Source organism: Macaca mulatta, chromosome 1, assembly GCF_049350105.2.
Source record: "Macaca mulatta isolate MMU2019108-1 chromosome 1, T2T-MMU8v2.0, whole genome shotgun sequence".
NCBI lineage: Eukaryota > Metazoa > Chordata > Mammalia > Primates > Cercopithecidae > Macaca > Macaca mulatta.
The window spans coordinates 29209393-29229881 of record NC_133406.1 but is presented as its reverse complement, the minus strand read 5'-3'; the positions used below and the strand labels follow the sequence as shown (position 1 = coordinate 29229881).

The 20489-nt window shown below is 35.2% G+C and overlaps 1 protein-coding gene across 7 annotated transcripts in view; it reads left to right on the top strand.

The window, feature by feature from the left end:
- Positions 1-20489, top strand: part of VAMP4 (vesicle associated membrane protein 4) — a 40894-nt gene that overhangs the window by 17939 nt on the left and 2466 nt on the right. For 3 of the 7 annotated variants that reach the window (XR_013416386.1, XR_003730926.2, XR_013416385.1), the window contains exons 4-8: positions 3164-3214; positions 11649-11749; positions 12714-12793; positions 16473-16524; positions 18358-18505. Coding sequence is in view for 4 of the 7 variants with exons in the window: in XM_028850383.2 (XP_028706216.1) it covers positions 3164-3214; positions 11649-11749; positions 12714-12793; positions 16473-16524; positions 18358-18386 (313 nt within the window). In the remaining 3 variants the exon portion in view is untranslated. Of the gene's footprint in view, positions 1-3163; positions 3215-11648; positions 11750-12713; positions 12794-16472; positions 16525-18357; positions 20107-20489 lie in introns of those variants that run through there. The other 4 variants (XM_028850383.2, XM_015124134.3, XM_015124138.3 and 1 more) reach the window with 2 other exon arrangements.

Sequence of the window (20489 nt, the reverse complement as noted above, 5' to 3'; positions counted from 1 at the left end):
CTTTTGGTGTTTTAGTCATGAAGTCCTTGCCTATGCCTATGTCCTAAATGGTATTGCCTAGGTTTTCTTCTAGGGTTTTTATGGTTTTAGGTCTAACATTTAAGTCTCTAATCCATCTTGAATTAATTTTTGTATAAAGTGTAAGGAAGGGATCCAGTTTCAGCTTTCTACATATGGCTAGCCAGTTTTCCCAGCACCATTTATTAAATAGGGAATCCTTTCCCCATTTCTTGTTTTTGTCAGGTTTGTCAAAGAGCAGATAGTTGTAGATGTGTGGTATTATTTCCGAGGGTTCTATTCTATTCCATTGGTATACATCTCTGTTTTGGTACCAGTACCATGGTGTTTTGGTTACTGTAGCCTTGTAGCATAGTTTGAAGTCAGGTAGTATGATGCCTCCAGCTTTGTTCTTTTGGCTTAGGATTGTCTTGGCAATGCAGGCTCTTTTGGTTCCATATGAACTTTAAAGTAGTGTTTTCCAATTCTGTGAAGAAAGTCATTGGTAGCTTGATGGGGATGGCATTGAATCTATAAATTACCTTGGGCAGTATGGCCATTTTCACAGTATTGATTCTTCCTATCCATGAGTATGGAATGTTCTTCCATTTGTTTGTGTCCTCTTTTATCTCATTGAGCAGTGGTTTGTAGTTCTCCTTGAAGAGGTCCTTCACATCCCTTGTAAGTTGGATTCCTAGGTATTTTATTCTCTTTGAAGCAATTGTGAATGGGAGTTCACTCATGATTTGGCTCTCTGTTTGTTTGTTATTGGTGTATAGGAATGCTTGTGATTTTTGCACAATGATTTTCATAATTTCTGATGCTACTAAAAATGACATTTCAAATGGTGTTTCAAAATTTTTAAATGTCGTACTCATTGCTAGTATAAATATCATTTTTGTAAATTAACCTTGTATTCTACAATCTTGCCAAACCCCCTTAGTAGTTTTAGTAGTGTTTTTATAGATCCTATTGGATTTTCTACATAGAACAATTATACTTTCTGCAAATAAAAACAGTTTTATTTCCTCCTTGTCTATGTTTGCCTTTCATTTTTTATTACCTTATTGCTCTGACTAGAACATCCAGTACAATATTGGGTATAGATGGTGAGAGTGAATGTCCTTGCTTTGTTCCTGATCTCCTTTAGGGGAAGCATTCATCTTTCATATTATGTTTCATTTTCATTGTATGTTGTTATGGTTGTTTGTAGATTTATCAGGTTGAGGATGTTTCCTTCTATTCCTAGTTTGTGAAGAGTTTTTATCATTAGCTGATGTTGGATTTTGTCAAGCATTTATTTTGTATCTGTTGAGATGATCATATGTTTTTTGTGTTTTTTTTGTCTGTGAATGTGGTGAATTATGTTGATTTTGAAATTTTAAACAATTGTTGCATTTCTGATGTAAACCCTACTTGGTCATCATGTATTATTCTTTTAAAACATTGTTGGAATCAATTTGTTAAGAGTTTGTTAAGAATTTTTGCATCTGTGTTCGTTAGGATATGTTGGTTGGTTGATAGTTATGTCTTTTTCTTGTTGTGTCTTTATCTGGTTTTTGTGGTAGATTCATACTGGCCCCGGGATAATGAGTTGGGAAGGTTCTGTCTTTTTTAGTTTTCCAGAAGAGTTTGCATAGAATTCATATTTTTTCTTCATTAAATGTTTGGTAGAATTCATGACTGAACAAATCCAGTCCTGGAATTTTCTTTGGGGGATTTTTTTAAAGTAATTTTAGATCCACAGAAGAGTTGCACAGATAGTATGGAGAGTTCCTATCTACGCTTCACTTAGCTTCTGTTAATAAGTCTTATATAACCATGGTACATTTGTCTGTAGTGATGTTCCCTCTTCCATTCCTATTACTAATTTATGCCTTCTCTCTTTTTTTCCTAATCAGTCTGGCTAGAAGTTTATCAAGTTTTAATTTTCAAAGAACCAGCTTTTGATTTTGTGTTTTTCTATAAGTATTTTGAAGTCTCATGTTACTTGATAGATGAAACAGACATAGCTGCTGCTTTTTTTTTAAACTGTAGTGGGATAATTTTAATTCAATAATTTTCAGATTCTATTTCACTTTATATATAGTTTCCTCATTTAATAACTGCTTTTCTTTGTTTTTCGGTTGACCAGCTCTTGTAAGTTCTTGCCTAATTTTTAGGAATGGCCTCTGGTTCAGAATATTAGTTTTCTCTATGAAATTCAATGTTTAACATCATTTTGGAATGGAATACCGTTCCAGTATTCTGAGGCTTCGCTGGAGCTTAAAAGACTTTAAGGAAAAAGCTTAGAGGAACTAAGGCAAGATGATATATTCACACTTATACATTATGTTAAATAAGTTTCAGTAAACAGTTTTATTTTGTTTTCAAAATTTTTTTATCAATTGCTGTATTTTTTCACTTCCTTTAGAAATTGCCATGTCTAGAAATTTAAGAACCTAGTTTCTTTTGAGTTTTGTAGTTTATATCTTATTCTCAATCTCCGGAAGAATCATAATTACTTTAACCAAATGTTTTCATTTCAAGAATATTAAAATGGATTGGTTAAGGTGTGATATACATTCAACTACAATAAGGAGATAATAGTCTGAGTAATGTTAATATTTTCTTAATATCTTGCATTTCCCTTTTGCTATGTTGATAAGTTTAAAATGGGTAATCAAAAACATACTTAAAATTGTTAGTGTTTTGAATGAGTTTTTCTCTATATCCATCTTTGTCAATCAGCATTTCACTTCGTAGTTTCCTCATTTCATTATAGTCTAAATTCAAGGTGAATTGCGCTTTTAGTTCTACAGTTGACCATAAAGATATTAATATTCACTAGCAGTTAAGTAGTTAGGATATTTCAGAGTTTAATGATCAGAACAAACTCTGTGTAACTTTGTTATATAAGATAATATAAACCCTAATTTCTCTGAAAGTTTTAACATTCAGAAGAATTAGCTTAAATGTGGCTAGTAATAAGTACCAATGAAGTAAAGACATGATTACCTATTATTCAGTTTTACCAGTATCAGTAAAATGTGGTCCCTTATGATAAATAACTGATCCATGTTTAGAGTTCAGCTTGATTGTTTGCATTTGTTTATACTTTCTCTTTTTTTTGTTTTGTTTTAATCCTATAACTACTAATATGTACTTGGTATGCACTTATTTTCAGAAGGGGACCATCTGGACCAAGATTTGGACCTAGAAATGATAAAATTAAGCAGTAAGTTTTGTTCATTTGTTTAAATGATAATCATATTTCTGTGTAGACTAGAGATTGGCAAACTGCAGCCTGTGAGCCAAATTTGGCTACAGCCTGTTTTTGTAAATAAAGTTTTATTGGAACATAGCTATGCCCATTTGTTTTCATATTATCGATAGGTGCTATCAAGCTACAATGGCAAAGTTGAGTAGTTGTGACAAATCTGTGGCAGATTTTATGGCCCACAAAATCTAAAATATCTGCTGAGTGTCTGGTCCTTTACAGAAAAAGTTGTTGACCCCTGATAAGACTAAATACAACTGCTAGGTTATAAAAACCTAATTCATTTTATTTTATAGACTAAATATAACTGCTGGGTTATAAAATCTAAATTCTTTTTATTTTCTCAGAATTATAGCTAAAGAAATGCAGGATTGTTGGGTTTTTTTAATGACTTGATTACCTTATGTCAAATCCATTTATTTAGGATAGTCTGAAGGTCTATTTTGTTTTTAAATCCATAGCTTGATTCCTATTTTCATAATGATAATAAAGGTAATATAATAGATTTAATTTGTTGATCTACTGCATGTTTTTATCTACTTCCAGAATTTTTTCATATCTCTTATTTATTGTAACCTATATATTGAACTAAGCTTTATGGCTAATTAATTTGCAGTTTAAAACCTTTGAGGTATATATTATTTGGTGATAGATGGAGATAATATGCTGTAATCAATGTGTCTAATGTTGGAAAGATATGAGTCCTGACAGGACGGGAGAAGGAATGGAAAGAGCAGTGAGTCACTTGAGGGAAGACTCTGGAAACTGACCAAGCTATAAAGACTAACTGTGGAAGGTGAACTGCATGGCCCAGGTTCAAGACCTAAGGAGGCATAATAGTCACTACCCTAAGTCTGGGTATAGATGGCACATTGTGGGAAGGGTTCTATAATGGAGTATCTGGTTATTGGTGAGATACTTGGGCTTTACTCAGGTAGCTGTTGGCGTGAAGAAATATTTCCATACTTAGCCTAATTCTAACTAATGGATTTTGAGATATGGAACCAAAGAACCAACAAATGATTACAAGTACTAGACTGGATGTATTAGATTTCTGTTGCAAGGTAACAAATTGCCATAAATTTAGCAGCTTAAAACAACACACATTTATCACCTCACAGTTTCCTTGGGTCAGGAATTCAGGCACTTCTTAGGTGAGCCTTTTGCTCAGGTTTAACAAGATGGCAATCAGGGTATCACCAGGTATGACCAACTCAGGTAGTTGTCAGAATTTATTTTCTGCAGCTATAGATTTCATAGTGCTTCTTCAAGGCCAGTAGGAGAGAGAATCGGTACTATTTCAAGTCTCTGATTTGACTAAAGATGTAACAAGCCACTTTTAGATGCAATTTATTGCTTATATAGTAAAAGGAAGAGTAGCTAAAGTTAGTAGCTCTCAGGGTCATTGTCCCACACACCAAAAATAATGATACAGCTGGGTGCAGTGTTTCACGCCTGTAATCACAGCACTTTGGAATTCTCCTTCAAAGGAGGATTGCTGGAAGCCAAAAGTTTTGAGACCAGCCTGAGCAACAAAGTGAGACCCCCTTCTCTTAAAAAAAAGAGGGGGGGTGGTCAATGGCTGCAGTACAAATTGTGGGATACTCTATTGCAAGGAGCTATTTCTAAACTGTGGTTTTTATAGTCTGCACATAGAGCCTGCAGAAAGTTTATACCTCATCAGAACCTGGGAGGTGATGAGAAACTGCCTTATGATAGTCTCATAAGGGAAACAGGGAGGTGGATGGAAGAAGACCTCATGAGCCACTCATTCTCTCATGTTCCAGGGAGGTCACAAGCATTCTACCAAGACTCAAATTAGCTGTAGTTCAAGCCTGTATGGCATATGTGGATGCCAATGTGTAATGACTGAGCCATTCTCCCCCACTGAGCCAGAGTGACTTCTGTATCGACTCACATGTTCCCTTTTACCTAAGCTGCCACTGGAGAAGAGGGCTCCGCTAATGACACACCTATTTTTTGTCCTGCCAGTATGCTCTGTTTCCTGTCTGATATCCTTCTGAAGAGTGAACCTAGTAAGGAGTGTTGCCGATTGGGGTCTTTTGAGTATGATTTTCCAGCTGAATCCCCAAACCACAACCAGTTGTACAGAGTAGGCATTAAAGAATATATGTCTATGTTAGTAAATGCCAAACATACACACATGAATTTGTATATGTATATTTATGTATTACACTATTAATATCACAATAACTTTGGTGATCACAGAATTTTAGACTAGTAAGGGATTGTTAAGTATATTTGTGTTTTTACTGTAGAGCTGAAAGCTTGCTGGATCTAATTAGAATAAGGTCATTCATCAAGCATGAATTAAACCTTGATTAATGCTTATCTAAGCAGGACATGACTCACCAGTGTGCCCAAGATGGAGAAGCACAACTTGCCACACAATTTACCCAAGGACAAATCCCTGGCATTATTTTAGTACACAAAATTGCTAGCACTGGTCAGTTTCTTTACTTAAGCTGTTATCACCACTTAATTTATAACATTTCAATACAGAGTGTTTTCTACTGCATAGATTAGCAACATCGTTGCTTTCTTTGAACTTGGTTGGCCACATTTATTAGTGTTGTTAACAGATTAATCCCACAAAAAATATTTGACATCACTTCTTAGGAAAGACTCTTTTTGAGGAAAATTTTTAAATATTCACATGTCTACATAAAATTTATGCTTCTCTTTGAAATGTTTCCTTTGCTTTTTAAATTTTGCTTTGTTTTTAAAGAGAGTTTGTTCAAGCATAAAGTATGGAGATGGACCACCTGGAAATACCAGCTCCAAGGGAATGGAGTCAGCAATCGAGAGTAGGGACGTTAAGATTTCATTTATATAAGCAGGCAGGAACTTTTAGCAGGATTAAATTTCCTTTGCCTTTAAATTAAACAGTAGCATTATAAATGCCACTCTAGTGAACTGTAGACATTCTGTGTTAGGGGTAGGGAATCTCCTAATTATAGCCTTGGTCAGACCAGCTTAACTTTTATGAGATTCCCTCCCCCACATCCCAGGGAATGTTCCATGGTGTAACAGCCATATGTAGTTGCAAAAAATACAGCTTAACTTTAAAATTTCTTTTGTCAGCAGTACCTTAAAAAACCAGAAGATGGGGATATTAACTATGAAAATAAATATTTGATTTCAGGGGTTTTTCACTTTGTCTGTTTTTTGAAACAGGGTTTTGCTCTGTCACCCAGGCTAGAGTGCAGTGGCACAATCACAGCTCACTGCAGCCTTGAAATCCTGGGCTCAATTGATCCTTCCACCTCAACTCCTGAGTAACTGGAAACTTCAGGCAGGTACCACCATGCTTGGCTAATTTTTTGTAGAGACGGGGTTTCCCTATGTTGCCTGGACTGATCTCGAACTCCTGGGCTCAAGTGATCCTCCCACTTCAGTCTCCCAAAATGCTGGATTGCAGGCATGAGCCACTGCACCTGGCCAGTGTTTTCTTTATAAAATAAGAGGTGCATATTGCAGAGCGTAAATTTGTTTCTTAACCGAAGAGCACTGATATTTTATCAGGTATGTGCTATGTGTTAGGCACTATGCTAAGTATTTGAAAAACACTATCTCATTTAATTCTCACAAATAAAGTAGAGTTTATCAGCTTCATTTTAAAGGTGAGAAAACGTGAGGCTAAAACAGACTTGCAAGGTGAATTCCAAAGTCACATACGTAGTAAGTGATAAAGTTGTACTGCAAACCCAGGTTTGTCTGAATACAGAACCCAGGGGTTCTACACTATACCTTACAGCTTCTCTGTCGGTAATTAGAATAGAGCCATTTCAGAAACACAGGTGCTCTCAGACTCTTAAAAGGATGGAAAACAGTATTGAAAATGTCTTTTCCTCATTATGTTCTCTCTCATGTCTTTTATTATCTCATATGAATCGCCTTTGACTGGCCATGATATAAAAATCTCCACCCTTCCTTCACAAATTACCTTTTCCTTTGCATTCTTAATTTTTTATTTTAGTTCATAGCCATCGTCTACTACCACTTAATTGCTCAAATTATAAATCTAGGAGTTATCTAGTCTTTTCCCAATTCCTTCACTCACATCAAGTTAATCTCCTAGTTCTTAAAATATTGCCTCCTCTTACATATATCTCCTTATCCTAGAACCTTCTCACCATCCACGGCCTCTTTTACTCTCCCTGATTAACTCTTGACTCCTCAAAACTCAGCACAGGGGTCTTGATGTCGTCTCTGGTCCAGGCTGAATTCATCTAGGCTACATGTCAGATACTGTGGGCTTCCTTCCATTATATCCCTTAACACATGGTAGTATAATCATGGATATCAGTTTTCCCTACTGGAATATAATCTTTCTAAATACCAGGCTCGTAACCTTCATGATGGTAACCTTGATGAATAGCATAATAACAACTTTTTTTTATTCTTAGACACACGTTCTCAGTCTTGTCACCCAGGCTGGAGTGCAATAGTACAATCTTGGCTCACTGCAACCTCCACCTCCCGGAGGAGGATCCTCCCACCTCAGCTTCCTGAGTAGCTGAGACTACAGGCACATACCACAATGCTCAGCTAATTTTGTATTTTTTGTAGAGACAGGGTTTTGACATGTTGGCAAGGCGTCTCAAACTCCTGGGCTCAAGCGATCCTCCCGCCTCAGCCTCCTGAAGTGCTGGGATTATAGCCCTGAGCCACCACACCTAGCCATAACTTTTTAATAAATGTTTTTTGAGTGAATGATATATTTAACTCAGATTTGAAAATGTTTGTTAAATGCTTACCTTGTACCAACCACATTTCACATGACCTGGGAAATAAAGGGATAAGTGGGTCAGTCTCTGTTTTTAAGGCATTTGTAGTATAACAATGGGGACAAGACCAGTGTGAAATACAAATAGAAATCAAAGGACTATAACTATTGTGAAAATGTAAAAGATCGTGGGGAAGTATGTTATCACTTGCTTTGTAAACCAAACTATCTCCATATTAAAGTAAATAAGTAGATCATTTTCTTTATTCTACAAAAATTGTGTTCTGGGTGGGGAAATATCCTGACACACAGAAAACAGTCATGAGATTTTTCATCATTGAGTGAAGGTTACACAGTAGCTGGATTCAGAGTGTTACACCAGCAGATAGTAATGTGTGAAGGACAAAGCAGCAATAACTCACGAATCATGTAGCAGAAAAATTAAAATATTATTTGGGGTTTCCATTATCAATAGTGATTTATTACATGTGTGCCATGTTGTTGGAATACTTGTAGGTTTATGATACTCTAGTAAGAATCTGGAATTTTATGGGTCTGTCCCAATTAATCTGCCTATATCCATGGAATGTTATCCTTAAAGGGTTTTGTTGGGGGTTTTTTTTTTTTTTTGTTTGTTTGTTTCCTTTGAGACAGGTCTCACTCTGTTGCTCAGGCTGAAATGCAGTGGTGCAGTCACAGTTCACTGCACCTCAACCTCCTGGACTCAAGGAAATCTCCCACCCCAGCCTCCCAAGTGGCTGGGACCACAGGCACATGCCACCATAACCAGCTTATTTTTAAATCTTTTTGTAAAGACGGGGCCTCACTGTGTTGCCTAGTCTGGTCTCAAACTCCCAGGCTCAGTGGATCCATCCGCCTTGCAGAAGTGTTGAGATTACAGGCATGAATCACCAGGCCTGGCCTTAGAGAGATTCTGGGACCATAACTATTTTATTAGCTTTTTGTTTTCATTTTAAAAGTATATATAATGTCTACGGCCATACCACCCTGAACGTACCCAATCTCGTCTAAAAGTATATATAGTATATGTATATTAATATCCATAATAGCTATAATCTGATCGTGTGTAGGAGCCTTAGTACATTTTGTCCATTCCTGTCCTGCCATAGCACCCTACTTTAAGCCATTAATTATCATCATTTGCATATGACAAAAAAAACTAGCTGGGAATTTCAAAATTGATCCTTGATGAACAGTAGCTTTACTTTTGTTTGTAGTTAAATGGAGGTCTCTACACTCACTGCTTTATATCTCCCCCTCAAGTAGCTGGATATGCTTTATAGGATTTATACTCAAATTGTTCATTTATTCAGCAAATATTTGTTGAATGGCCACTGTGCCCCATGCACGACTATAGGTACTGGACTTACAAAAGTGAACAAAATAGGCAAGGTCACTGCATTCATTGAGCTTACCTTCTGGTGGGGAGAGGCAGAAAATAAGCATGTAAATAAGTAAATAGGTACAATTACTATCACTTTATATTTGCTTACATGCTATAAATAAGATAGAGTAATGGGGTAGAGCATGCTGTTTCACAGCTATAAGGTTAATACAGTGCATTCAATGTACGTTCGAACATATGTTCCGTAAGGGCTGGGATTACTTGTCTATTTTGTTCAATGTTACTTCCTCAGTACCTAAAACAGTACGTAGTAGGTTCTCGTTATTTGTTGAAGAAATTAATTAGTTGTGTATTTGTGCCATTGTTCTTAAATAAGATGAACACCTTCAACTCTCTACTTAGGGGACTGGGAGTTGCAACAAGATGTCTTAGAGACTTAGGGGTTCTTTCAGATCTGTTTGGACAGAAGAGAACTCTGCATGCCCAACTTGGTTGAGCTTCAGTCTTATATCCTCCAGTGGAATAATATGTGGGAAGCACAGAACTCTGGGATGCTGTGAAAAATCTTGAAGTTTATGTGTGGGTAATCAGTGGGTGTACATAATGCTTTTAACCTGGGATGGAGGTTACTGTCATCAAGCTTAGTAATTGCTACTTGAATCTGAGAGTACTTCTGAATCCACCTATGTCTAAATGGGCCTTCATTTTGTTTTTATAGCAAATTTTTTAAAGAACTAGCTCAGTGATCGGAAAGGATAGAACTCTTTCAAAATTAAACATGACCGTGCCTCACTCCTCACTTACTACATTAGTTTGGGGACTTGTGTGGGGTAGAGGGCGGAGACCATATCTGTGTATTGTAAAAAATTGTTAAAGCCCCCTACTCACTTCTTCCTTTTCCAACTAGAAACGCAATTGCATATCTTCATTTATTTAAATATTTATACATTTAATGTTTATAACCGTCATGGACCCTTAATGACAGGCTACGTTTGGAGACATGCATCATTAAGCAGTTTCATTGTGTGAACATCATAGAGTACTTACACAAACCTACAGAGTGTAGTCTACTACACACCTAGGTTATATGGTATGGCCTGTAGCTCCTAGGCTACAAAGCCATACAGCGTGTGACTGCACTCAATACTGCAGGTAATTATAACACAATGGTAAGTATCTGTGTGTCTAAACTTATCTAAACGTAGAAAACATGCAGTAAACATATGGTATTATAACTTATAGGACCACTGTTGTAAATGTGCTTTATCATTGACCAAAATGTTATGCAGCACATGTCTGCAGTAAGTAATCCAGTGCACTTTAAACAGTGTTTAGTTGTGAGGACCATGGATTTGCTTTATTTCTCCTTTTAAATATTTCATTGTTGTGACTTATTTCATAAAGTAATTTAAGATAACTTTTTGTCTTGTGGTTAGAGCCACAGAGGAGAATAAGACACTTAAAATGATTAAACATGTCCATGTTTGTGTACTCTGGAGTTAACTCCTGAATGAGAGTGGATAGCTGAAGACAGTTATTACAATTTTAAGTTTAGGTTAAGTCTTTACTGAACAGCCTGAAATTTGGTTAAAACAGACCCCCATCATCTAATATAAAGGATGAACAAACAATCGAAAAACAGAAAACAATTTTTTCCTTTTTGCTTCCTGGTGGGTTCTTCAAAATATTCCCAGGTGTCCCCAGTTATCTTACACCCTGTTTAAGAAAAATCTGATGAGCAGTGAAGAATTCTACCCATTGAGCATCAGTATCTCTTAGAATATGCCCTACATTTCCATTCTGGAAACTAGGAATGTTTCATAAGCCTTTACCGTACCTGAGCAAAAGGTATGTTAAAAAGTATGTTAACATACCTCCTTTGTTAGCCTTCGTGTATGAAATATATAGCAAAAGTAGGGTGCAGCCTCAATAGCCTGTTGAAAAGAAAACCTGATTATTTTTAGTGAAGCGGTTTAAACTCTGCACTTAATGAGCATGCTGACAGTACATTTAACTTGCTTATGGGTTGCAAGTCAGAAGCAGGGCTAAAAGTAAGCTATCTTTAAATATTACTTTAATTTATATCAAATTGTCTTTCATTATCTGAATACTGAAGCCCACAAATGGAAGAACATTGCTATAAAGTCCTAAATTTAAATTTAATAGTTGAATAATTCTCCGAGAATTTGCTGTTCTTTATTATGTCTAATGAAATTTCAGAAATTGTAAATATTCTCAAAAGAAGGATAAATAATTGTTTAACTTTTTTAAACTAGTGTTCAGAATCAAGTGGATGAAGTTATTGATGTCATGCAAGAAAATATTACAAAGGTAATTGAGAGAGGGGAGAGACTAGATGAACTACAGGACAAATCAGGTACAGATCTTCATGTATTCCTTGATATTACTAATCTGTTTGCTAGTTTTTTTCTTCTACTTATCTAGCCAGCATTTACAAATCTTGGCTTAGGAAACTGGTATTTGGTTCTTAAGTGTATGATTTTAATGGTTTAATTTTAACTCCTTTACTTTGAGTCATCTTATTGTTACATTATTTTTTAATTGTTCATTGGAGAATGAAGAATTTAAAATTTCATTGTTGAAGAGTGAAGAGTAGAGCTGTTTTTTCTTTCGCACTTTGATGTTGATGAACTTTGTGTTTCTCACGATCTCAGGGCCAAAAGACCTACTCACTTTTCAACACTTGTTTCAAACTTATCTGCTATTTTTATTTTATGTTTCATTTGGTAACTTAGTCACCTTTCTTTACTTTCAGTCATTACACCTATAACCTATATACCCATACCTGGCATGTACTTGGCACTCAAATATTGTTTGAATGGTGAATGGCTGAATACCTGATTAATCTTTGACAGACTTAAAAAAAAGACAACCTCGCTTAGTCACTTTTAAAATGTATATTGTTTTCCTTTAAAATCAGTCACTTTTGATATCTTCTAAAAAGCTAACTTCTCTACATGTAATTTTTTTTCTAGAGGTGTGCCAAGTGTTTGAATTTTTAAAGAGTATTTTCTTATTAGAATTCCTAAGCTTATTTATAAGCATTAAGGCCCTAAAAAGACTTTTCTTAATTTTATAATAAAAAAGGATTGAGCAAACTGATCTGCAAACTGTTTTTTACTTTTTGTTTTTGTTTTTGTTTTTTTTATAATGTAGAATGCCAGAGTTTGTGGGTGGAAAAAAGGGAGAATGTTGTTTTCATGCTTAAAAGGGAATAAATTTGCAGAAGTAGAAATTAATATTTTCTTATCTTTGTGTGACTAGATAAAAGAATCCTGTTATGTCGTTTAATCCTTCTCTCCATCCTCTATGTGATATAGAAAGCTTATCGGATAATGCAACAGCTTTTAGCAACAGATCCAAACAACTTCGAAGGCAAATGTGGTGGCGCGGATGCAAAGTAAGTAAATCAGAAGCTCCTGGATAGATTGGTCAGCATCTGAAGTGGTATTCAAACACATGAAGGAAAAAGGGCCTCTAGAGCATAACATCTGTGAGAACAGGGCCTATAACTGTCCTGAGACATGGTAGAAATTCAGTAAATACTTGTTAACTTAATTGCTTTTGGGATAGGGATAACTAAATAAATCAGTATGCCTAAAAGGATGTTTTCATAGATTTTTTTTCATGAGAGTAATCCACATTTTATTAATATTTGGCTACCTCTAGACTTATTAACTTGTAACAAATATACATTTTTTTCTTGAAATTTACTGTTAGTACTTTTTTGAGCAACCTCTAGCATTATATAGAGATATCAAAAAAATAAAGTGAGAGCTAGAGAAAAATACGACTTTTAGTTGAAAGGGGAAATAATAACAGCAGCTTACATATCCGAATCTGTTAAGGCAAATGGAGTTAAGAAAAAACTCCACTTCCCTCATTATTCCAGAAAAATAAAAAGTAAAGGAAATTTTTAACATTTTTAACAAGGAAAACATTGAGAATGTCTACATACTAATATACTCCTCCAAAACATTGTATAGAAATACATTTACTTCTTAAATCAACTGTGGCTACTAATCATTAACAGAAAATGTTTTTCATGTTATATAAGCAAATCTTTTTTTCTGATTCTAGGTATAATTTTTGGCTTTGTTAAAAATTTAGACAAGAACTGTTTTTAGTCTCTCATTTTCAAGTTTAGCAATAACTTTCTTTTCTTTCTTTCTTTATTTTTTTTTTTTTGAGATAGAGTTTTGCACTTGTTGCCCAGGCTGGAGTGTAATCTCCACCTCCAGGGTTCAAGCGATTCTCCTGCCTCAGCCTCCCGAGTAGCTTGGATTAACAGGCCTGCACCACCACATCTGGCTAATTTTGGGTTTTTTTGTTGTTGTTGTTTTTTGTTTTTTTAGTAGAGACGGGGTTTCTCCATGTTGATCAAGCTGGTCTCGAACTCCCGACCTCAGGTGATCCGCCTGCCTCGACCTCCCAAAGTGCTGAAATTACAGGCATGAGCTACTGTGCCAGCCAGCAGTAACTTTCTAAACCTGACTTAGCCATATGCTAAGGATTTTTTCCAAGAGTTACCTTGGATTTATTTATTTTTATCTGTCTACCTATTGAATTGTCCTACTTTCAGAAGTGGAACTGAGGAAAGAAACAAACTGTTTCATTTCTCCCCTTGTTCAGAATTTAAATTTTCTATTCAAAATTACTTTATTCTTTAAAGAATGAATTTATTTTCTTTAAAGTCTTTTTCTTTTTCTTTTTCTTTTTTTTTTTTTTTTTTTGAGGCAGTCTTGATGTGTCTCCCAAGCTGGAATGCAGTGGCGCAATCTCGGCTCACTGCAACTTCTGCCTCCCAGGTTCAAGTGATTCTCATGCCTCAGCCTCACAAGTAGCCCAGGTTCAAGCAATTCTCCTGCCTTGGCCTCCCGAGTAGCTGGGATTACAGACATGTGCCACCACACCTGGCTAATTTTTGTATTTTTAGTAGAGACGGGGTTTCACTGTGTTGGCCAGGCTGGTCTTGAACTTCTGGCCTCAAACAATCTGCCCACCTCAGCCTCCCAAAGTGCTGGATTACAGGCATGAGCCACCACACCTGGCCTAAAGTTTCTATATCTATAGAAATTTACAATCTGCCCACCTCAGCCTCCCAAAGTGCTGGATTACAGGCATGAGCCACCACACCTGGCCTAAAGTTTCTATATCTATAGAAATTTTCTATTCTATGGGCTAATTTGGAAAAACAAAAGGTCTATGAACCATTCACCCCTTCTCTCCCCCCAAACTCATGTACCCCATTCATGTATCCACAAAAAAGATGGTCATAATGAACATTTTGCCTAACTTTTTTTTTTAACCATTTCTAAAAATGTTTGCTTTGTACTTTATGGGGTTTGGGTCAGAGGAATAGTGTGCTTTTGAGGAGGAAAAAACATTGAGTTATATTTTTAAATAGTCATCACCTTGAGGACCTCTGGAGACCATGAATAGCATTGACCATGTAATGAAAACCATTGTTCCATAACATAACAAAGACCATTTACAGTAGCAAGTATTCTTCATTTATTATTTTCTAATGCTTCCTTCAATTTTACTGTACCCCATTAATACTTCATTGTGCTACTATTCATCTGGGGCAGCCTCCCTGTGCCTGCCATTTTCTAGATTGACTTCCATAATGAGTAATTTCTGAAGGGTTTTAAGAAAAAGGATATAAGGGCAGAATACAGATCAGGAGTTTCCAGTGGCTAAGGGGAATGTGGTGCGGTTGGAGACTGACAACAGGTCATGAGGAAACTTGTTGAGGGTGGTGGTGGAAATGTCCTATATTTGATGGTGCTCATGCCTATTAACAGCTGGATATATTTGTCAAAACCTATCAAAAGCACTTTTAGAGGATAAGTTTTATTCTGTGTAAAGTGTATCTCAATATACCTGGCTTTAAAAATAAATGAATTAATAAAATTATTCATGGGTGGGGAAAGAGAATCGCTAACACCTTTTAATGTATCTGGGGGGTCGTGAAGCTCTTATATGTTTAATGCCACACAGATTTTTGTTCATGAGCTTTGGACTTGCATGAATACAATACTGCCATTTGCAATTGTAAACATTTTCTGCCCAGTGTTAGAAACCCAAGGAAGAAAACTATTCATTGAGGTGTTTTTAAATTGATATTGATGTTCTCATTCAAATCTTAAGTAAAGCCGAACACACATTTAACGGCAAATTAATGTACATTTTAGGTAAGGTTGAAAAACTACTGTAGAAATTCCAAATTATTTTAGAAATGTTTCAGATTAATAAAAACGGATTAAAGTACTTTAGTTTATCGTATAATGTGGACCCAGACACCTACTAAAAATACAGCTCCTATCTCCAATCCATTCTGATTCTCTGTCTACATTTTTTTGTTACCATAATAATTGTAATAGGCACTGGTATCCAAATTACAAATCTTCCATATATTCTCTGGGTCACTTTGTTATAACATATTAAGGAGCTGACCAAGAACTGACCTTAAGGTTTCTTAACTACAAAACTGACACAGAATGCTCTTAGGCAAAGTTGCTTATTAAATGAGGCTATTCATAAATAATCTAAAATATATGCCTCAAAATGGAGATAAAAATGCCAAGAAGAAAGTAAGGGGAGAAAAAACTAACAGAATTCTCATTTACTTTGAAAAAAACTGCTATAAACTGCTACTTTATATGTATTGAACCATTTGAATTGCATGGCCTATGTTATTCATCGTATCTTGACACTTGAACAGAGTTGCTAAAATACTGTATGTTTTCTCTGGTCTCACATTAGTAATAAGCGCATCAAATCATAGCGGTTCAAGCCCATGAAGGCTTTGATTGTTACTGTTTTCTCTGCAGTACAGCTTTTGACCAACAAAATCCAGTAAAGAAAAACACCTCAAATTTGGGGAATTCTGATTGTTTCCCAAAGAATGAAAAATAGCCAGCAAATTCATATGGCAAAAATTTGAAGACATTTCAAGAAATGTGCCTATTTATTGAGATGATTTAGTATGATGCAGTAAATAGAACAACAAATAGTCTTGACTTTATTAACGAGTCAAATATTAATATCTTTATATGGCCTTTTGTGTGTTGTAGATAAAAGCCATCATGGCTTTGGTTGCTGCTATCCTTTTGCTAGTGATTATCAGTAAGTATTTATTGGATTATTACTTCGTAGGGTATCATTTGTTTTAGAGTTCATTTTAATTCCCTTTTTATTTTCAGTTGACCTAGCATGTCTGAAGTCAGGATTGAGTAATGACTTCTGACCTGTCTCAGGAGCTCTTAGAATCTATAGATCTCTGAAAATGCTCTTAAGTAATATGTAAAATTTTTTGTGACTATGTATATGTACATTTTTATAGAGAGTCTATATCTTTTATCAGATTCTCAAAGGGAACTCCTGTTCTGCCCCCAACCCTTACCCCCAAATCCAGGGCTAAGTGATTTGTTCCAGGCCAAATCTGGTTCCTGTTACACTAAGGTCTAAAATACTCATGTTCTTCTATTTATTATTAACTCTCAGGAATGGCAGTTTGCATCTTGTAATATTGTTTTGGAAGGATACATCCAAATGCATTCTCCAGATGATTTTTGTTTGGTTTTTGTTTTGTTCTGTAGTTGAGCATAATTTCTATCATTAAAGCATGACTCCTTCCCTTCCTTTTCCCCTTAATATTCTTTTGAAAATCAGATCATTTTAAATATCTCTTTTTCTTCAAGGCCTCTCTACCTGTGGTTACAGAGGTTTTATGAAGATTTGGAAAGTATCTAAAAATAATCATTTGAAAAATTCTATTATGCTGTTATTTTTTTAAACAGAAAAAAAATGTTTTATTACAAAGAAATACAGTCAGTCCTCATTATTCATAGATTCTGTGTTTGCAAATCCACTTACCAGGTAAAATTATTTGTAACCCCAAAATCAGTACTCATGGTGCTTTCACAGTCATTTACAAACATGTTCAGAGTAACAAAAAATTTAAGTCCCCCAACCCACACATCCCTAGCTGAGGTTAAACAAAGCCATTTCTGCCTTTTTATTTCAGCACTCATAACATAAACATGTTCTTTTTGTAGTCTATTTAGTACCACATTTTCTGCATTGCCGTGCTTTTCGTTGGTGATTTCACTGTTTAAAACAGCCCCGTGCGTAGAGCTGAAGTGCTCTCTAGTGTTGCTCAGTACAAGCGAGCTGTGATGTGTGTTCCTGGAGAAAATACATAGTAGGCAGACTTTGTTCAGGCATGAGTTACAGTGCTGCTGGCCTTGAGCTCAGTGTTACTGAATCAATCATACGTATTAAATAAAATGTCTTTAAACAGAAACACATATAAAACAAGGTTATGTATTGATTGACAAAAATCTAGTAGCCAGAGACTCACAGGAACTTAACCTTGTATCTTCCCTAGCAGTAGTGGTTCAGTATTCACTAATTTCGTGTTTGTAGTGACCTTATAGAAAATAACTACCTCAAAAACCAAGACTTAATCATGTATATATGGTGGGCAATTGGAAAATGTGAAATATTAAAAACAAAAAGAAAAATTCAACTATAATCTACAACTACAACACAGAGATAGCTACTACTACAAATATAACTATTATATATACTTCTCTTTTCCTATTAATATACAAGCATGTTTTTTTAAAAAACTAAGACTATATTATATATACTTTCTAATAAATATATTGTGAATATTTTCCCAGGTTATCAAAATTTTTATTAATATTTTAACAGCAGATACAAGCTATGGCTATGCCATTATTTACTTAAGATGCCAATGTTAGACATTTAGGTTGTTTTATGATTTTTTTGCTTCTCCTTTCCCATTTATTATTTATTACCTCAGATAAAAGTTCAGTCAATCCTCATTACCCATTTCTAAAAGTAGACACAACTACATTTAGGAATATTGCTTCAAACATGGCATATATATATGATGTTGATATATTGCTTTTTTCATGTTTTCTCTTACAGTTCTTATAGTCATGAAATACCGTACTTGATTTGATGACAGAGATCTTCATTAAACAAGATCTGGGACAGTAATAAAAGATTGCTGCATAATTTAAATGAAACCTTTGTGTATATAACTTTCAAAACTTCTTTTTCAAGAAACTAAGAGGCAAGTATCACTTCAAATTGGAACGTTGAGAATGTCCAATTATCTTCTCCCCTTCTAACAAAATGTTCTTTTAATAATTATGTTTAAGGCAAAGAGAACTAGCCTCTATTTTTCCATATTTCAAGGATCTAATTTGAAACGAGATACTTGCCAGTTCATTATTTGTGTATATAGTTAAACACTGATGCCGGGCGCGGTGGCTCACGCCTGTAATCCCAGCACTTTGGGAGGCCGAGGCGGGCGGATCACAAGGTCAGGAGATCGAGACCACGGTGAAACCCCGTCTCTACTAAAAATACAAAAAATTAGCCGGGTGCGGTGGCGGGCGCCTGTAGTCTCAGCTACTCAGGAGGCTGAGGCAGGAGAATGGCGTAAACCCAGGAGGCGGAGCTTGCAGTGAGCCGAGATCGCGCCACTGCACTCCAGCCTGGGCGACAGAGCGAGACTCCGTCTCAAAAAAAAAATAAATAAATAAATAAAAATAAACACTGATGATAATATTTCATACTAGTAATTTAATGGCATAAGCACTTGCATTATTGCAATAGGGAGTGGGTCATGCTGGGGGTCAGGAAACCTGTGTAGAGTACCAAATTATATGCTGAAAGAGATGCATAACCATTCTGTCAATATTTGCAGAAATATCATTCTTTTCATATTACAGTTGTTTTGCAAGCAATTTCCATATTTATAGGTGTAACAAAAGCTAAATGTTGTAAATGTTGTTGCCTTCAGCTATAACTAAAAACATTCCAGTAAATATATTTTTGACTGTGTAAGAGAATGTGTAGTAATTTTTTTGGCGTTTGGATTATGGAAATGGAAATTTTTAAACAGTGTGAAAAAACAGTATGGCACCATAAAACTGGACATAATAAAGTTATTGAAGAGTGTCATTGGAGTATTTGAAAATGACCAATATATAGCTGCCAGTCATGGTCCAGTCTGTTTTCAGTTAAACTCCAATAAAGAGAGACGAGGCAGTCCTAATGTGAGTAAATGAAATTCACAGGTAACTTACTCCTTAATTTTATTTTAGTTAATAGCCTCTAACTTCCAACTATCTCATTTACCAAAAGTATGAAAAGTAGCAAAACCATCTATTAATACTTTGAATTTTATATCTTTGCATTTCCTGTTCATCCTTGAGGAGATGTATGTTGCACAATCAAGTTTTGCATCAGCCAACAATAATGAGTAGTAGAAAGTCAGGAACCTAGGTGTATATATATATATATACAGGATAATCAGTCAGTCACCAGATGCTAGAGAGTGACCATTAACCTAAGCCTGTTTTTATAATAAAAAAATGTGTTAACTTTAAAATATGCCAACCTCCTTGTGTCTTTTAAACAAGTCAGAGTGAAAATATATTGTCCCCTAAGGTGTGGGGAGAGGAAGCTTTATAATAAAATTAGTGATTCTGCAGAAACTTGTGCACTGGATATCTTGAGAATATGAATATAAAACTCCCTACATTAAAAATAGGGTTAATAGAAATTACCAGTATTTAAATAGGGAAAAATGATTTTATGTTTATTTTATTTAAGTTTTATTTCTTTGGTCATCTTAATGCGAAATGAATAAAGCATAGAATCTGGGTTTGGTGTTTTGTTTTTTGTTTGTTTTTAAAATTCTACAGGATTATTACTAGGAGGCAAAAAATGTTATTTAGAATGGAAAGAAATTTGAAGAGAAAAAGCAGACTGAGACACTCAAGACACCTGCAAGTTATCTAAGAAGATCTAAATAGAATTTCTAAACTTTATAGTTTGCTTAGAGCATTAAGGAGGAGATAAAGGTCTTACATACTATAGCATATTGTCTCTGGTCTCTATGCTCTTTGTAAATGTCAATGTAAACAGCGTCTGAACTGCTAATAAATCTTTTAACAAGATACCCAGAAAAATGAGCATTTTTAGAATTTCAGTAGCTAATAATTCAGAAATGGAAATATCTTAACTGAATGGACAGAATCAGTCCT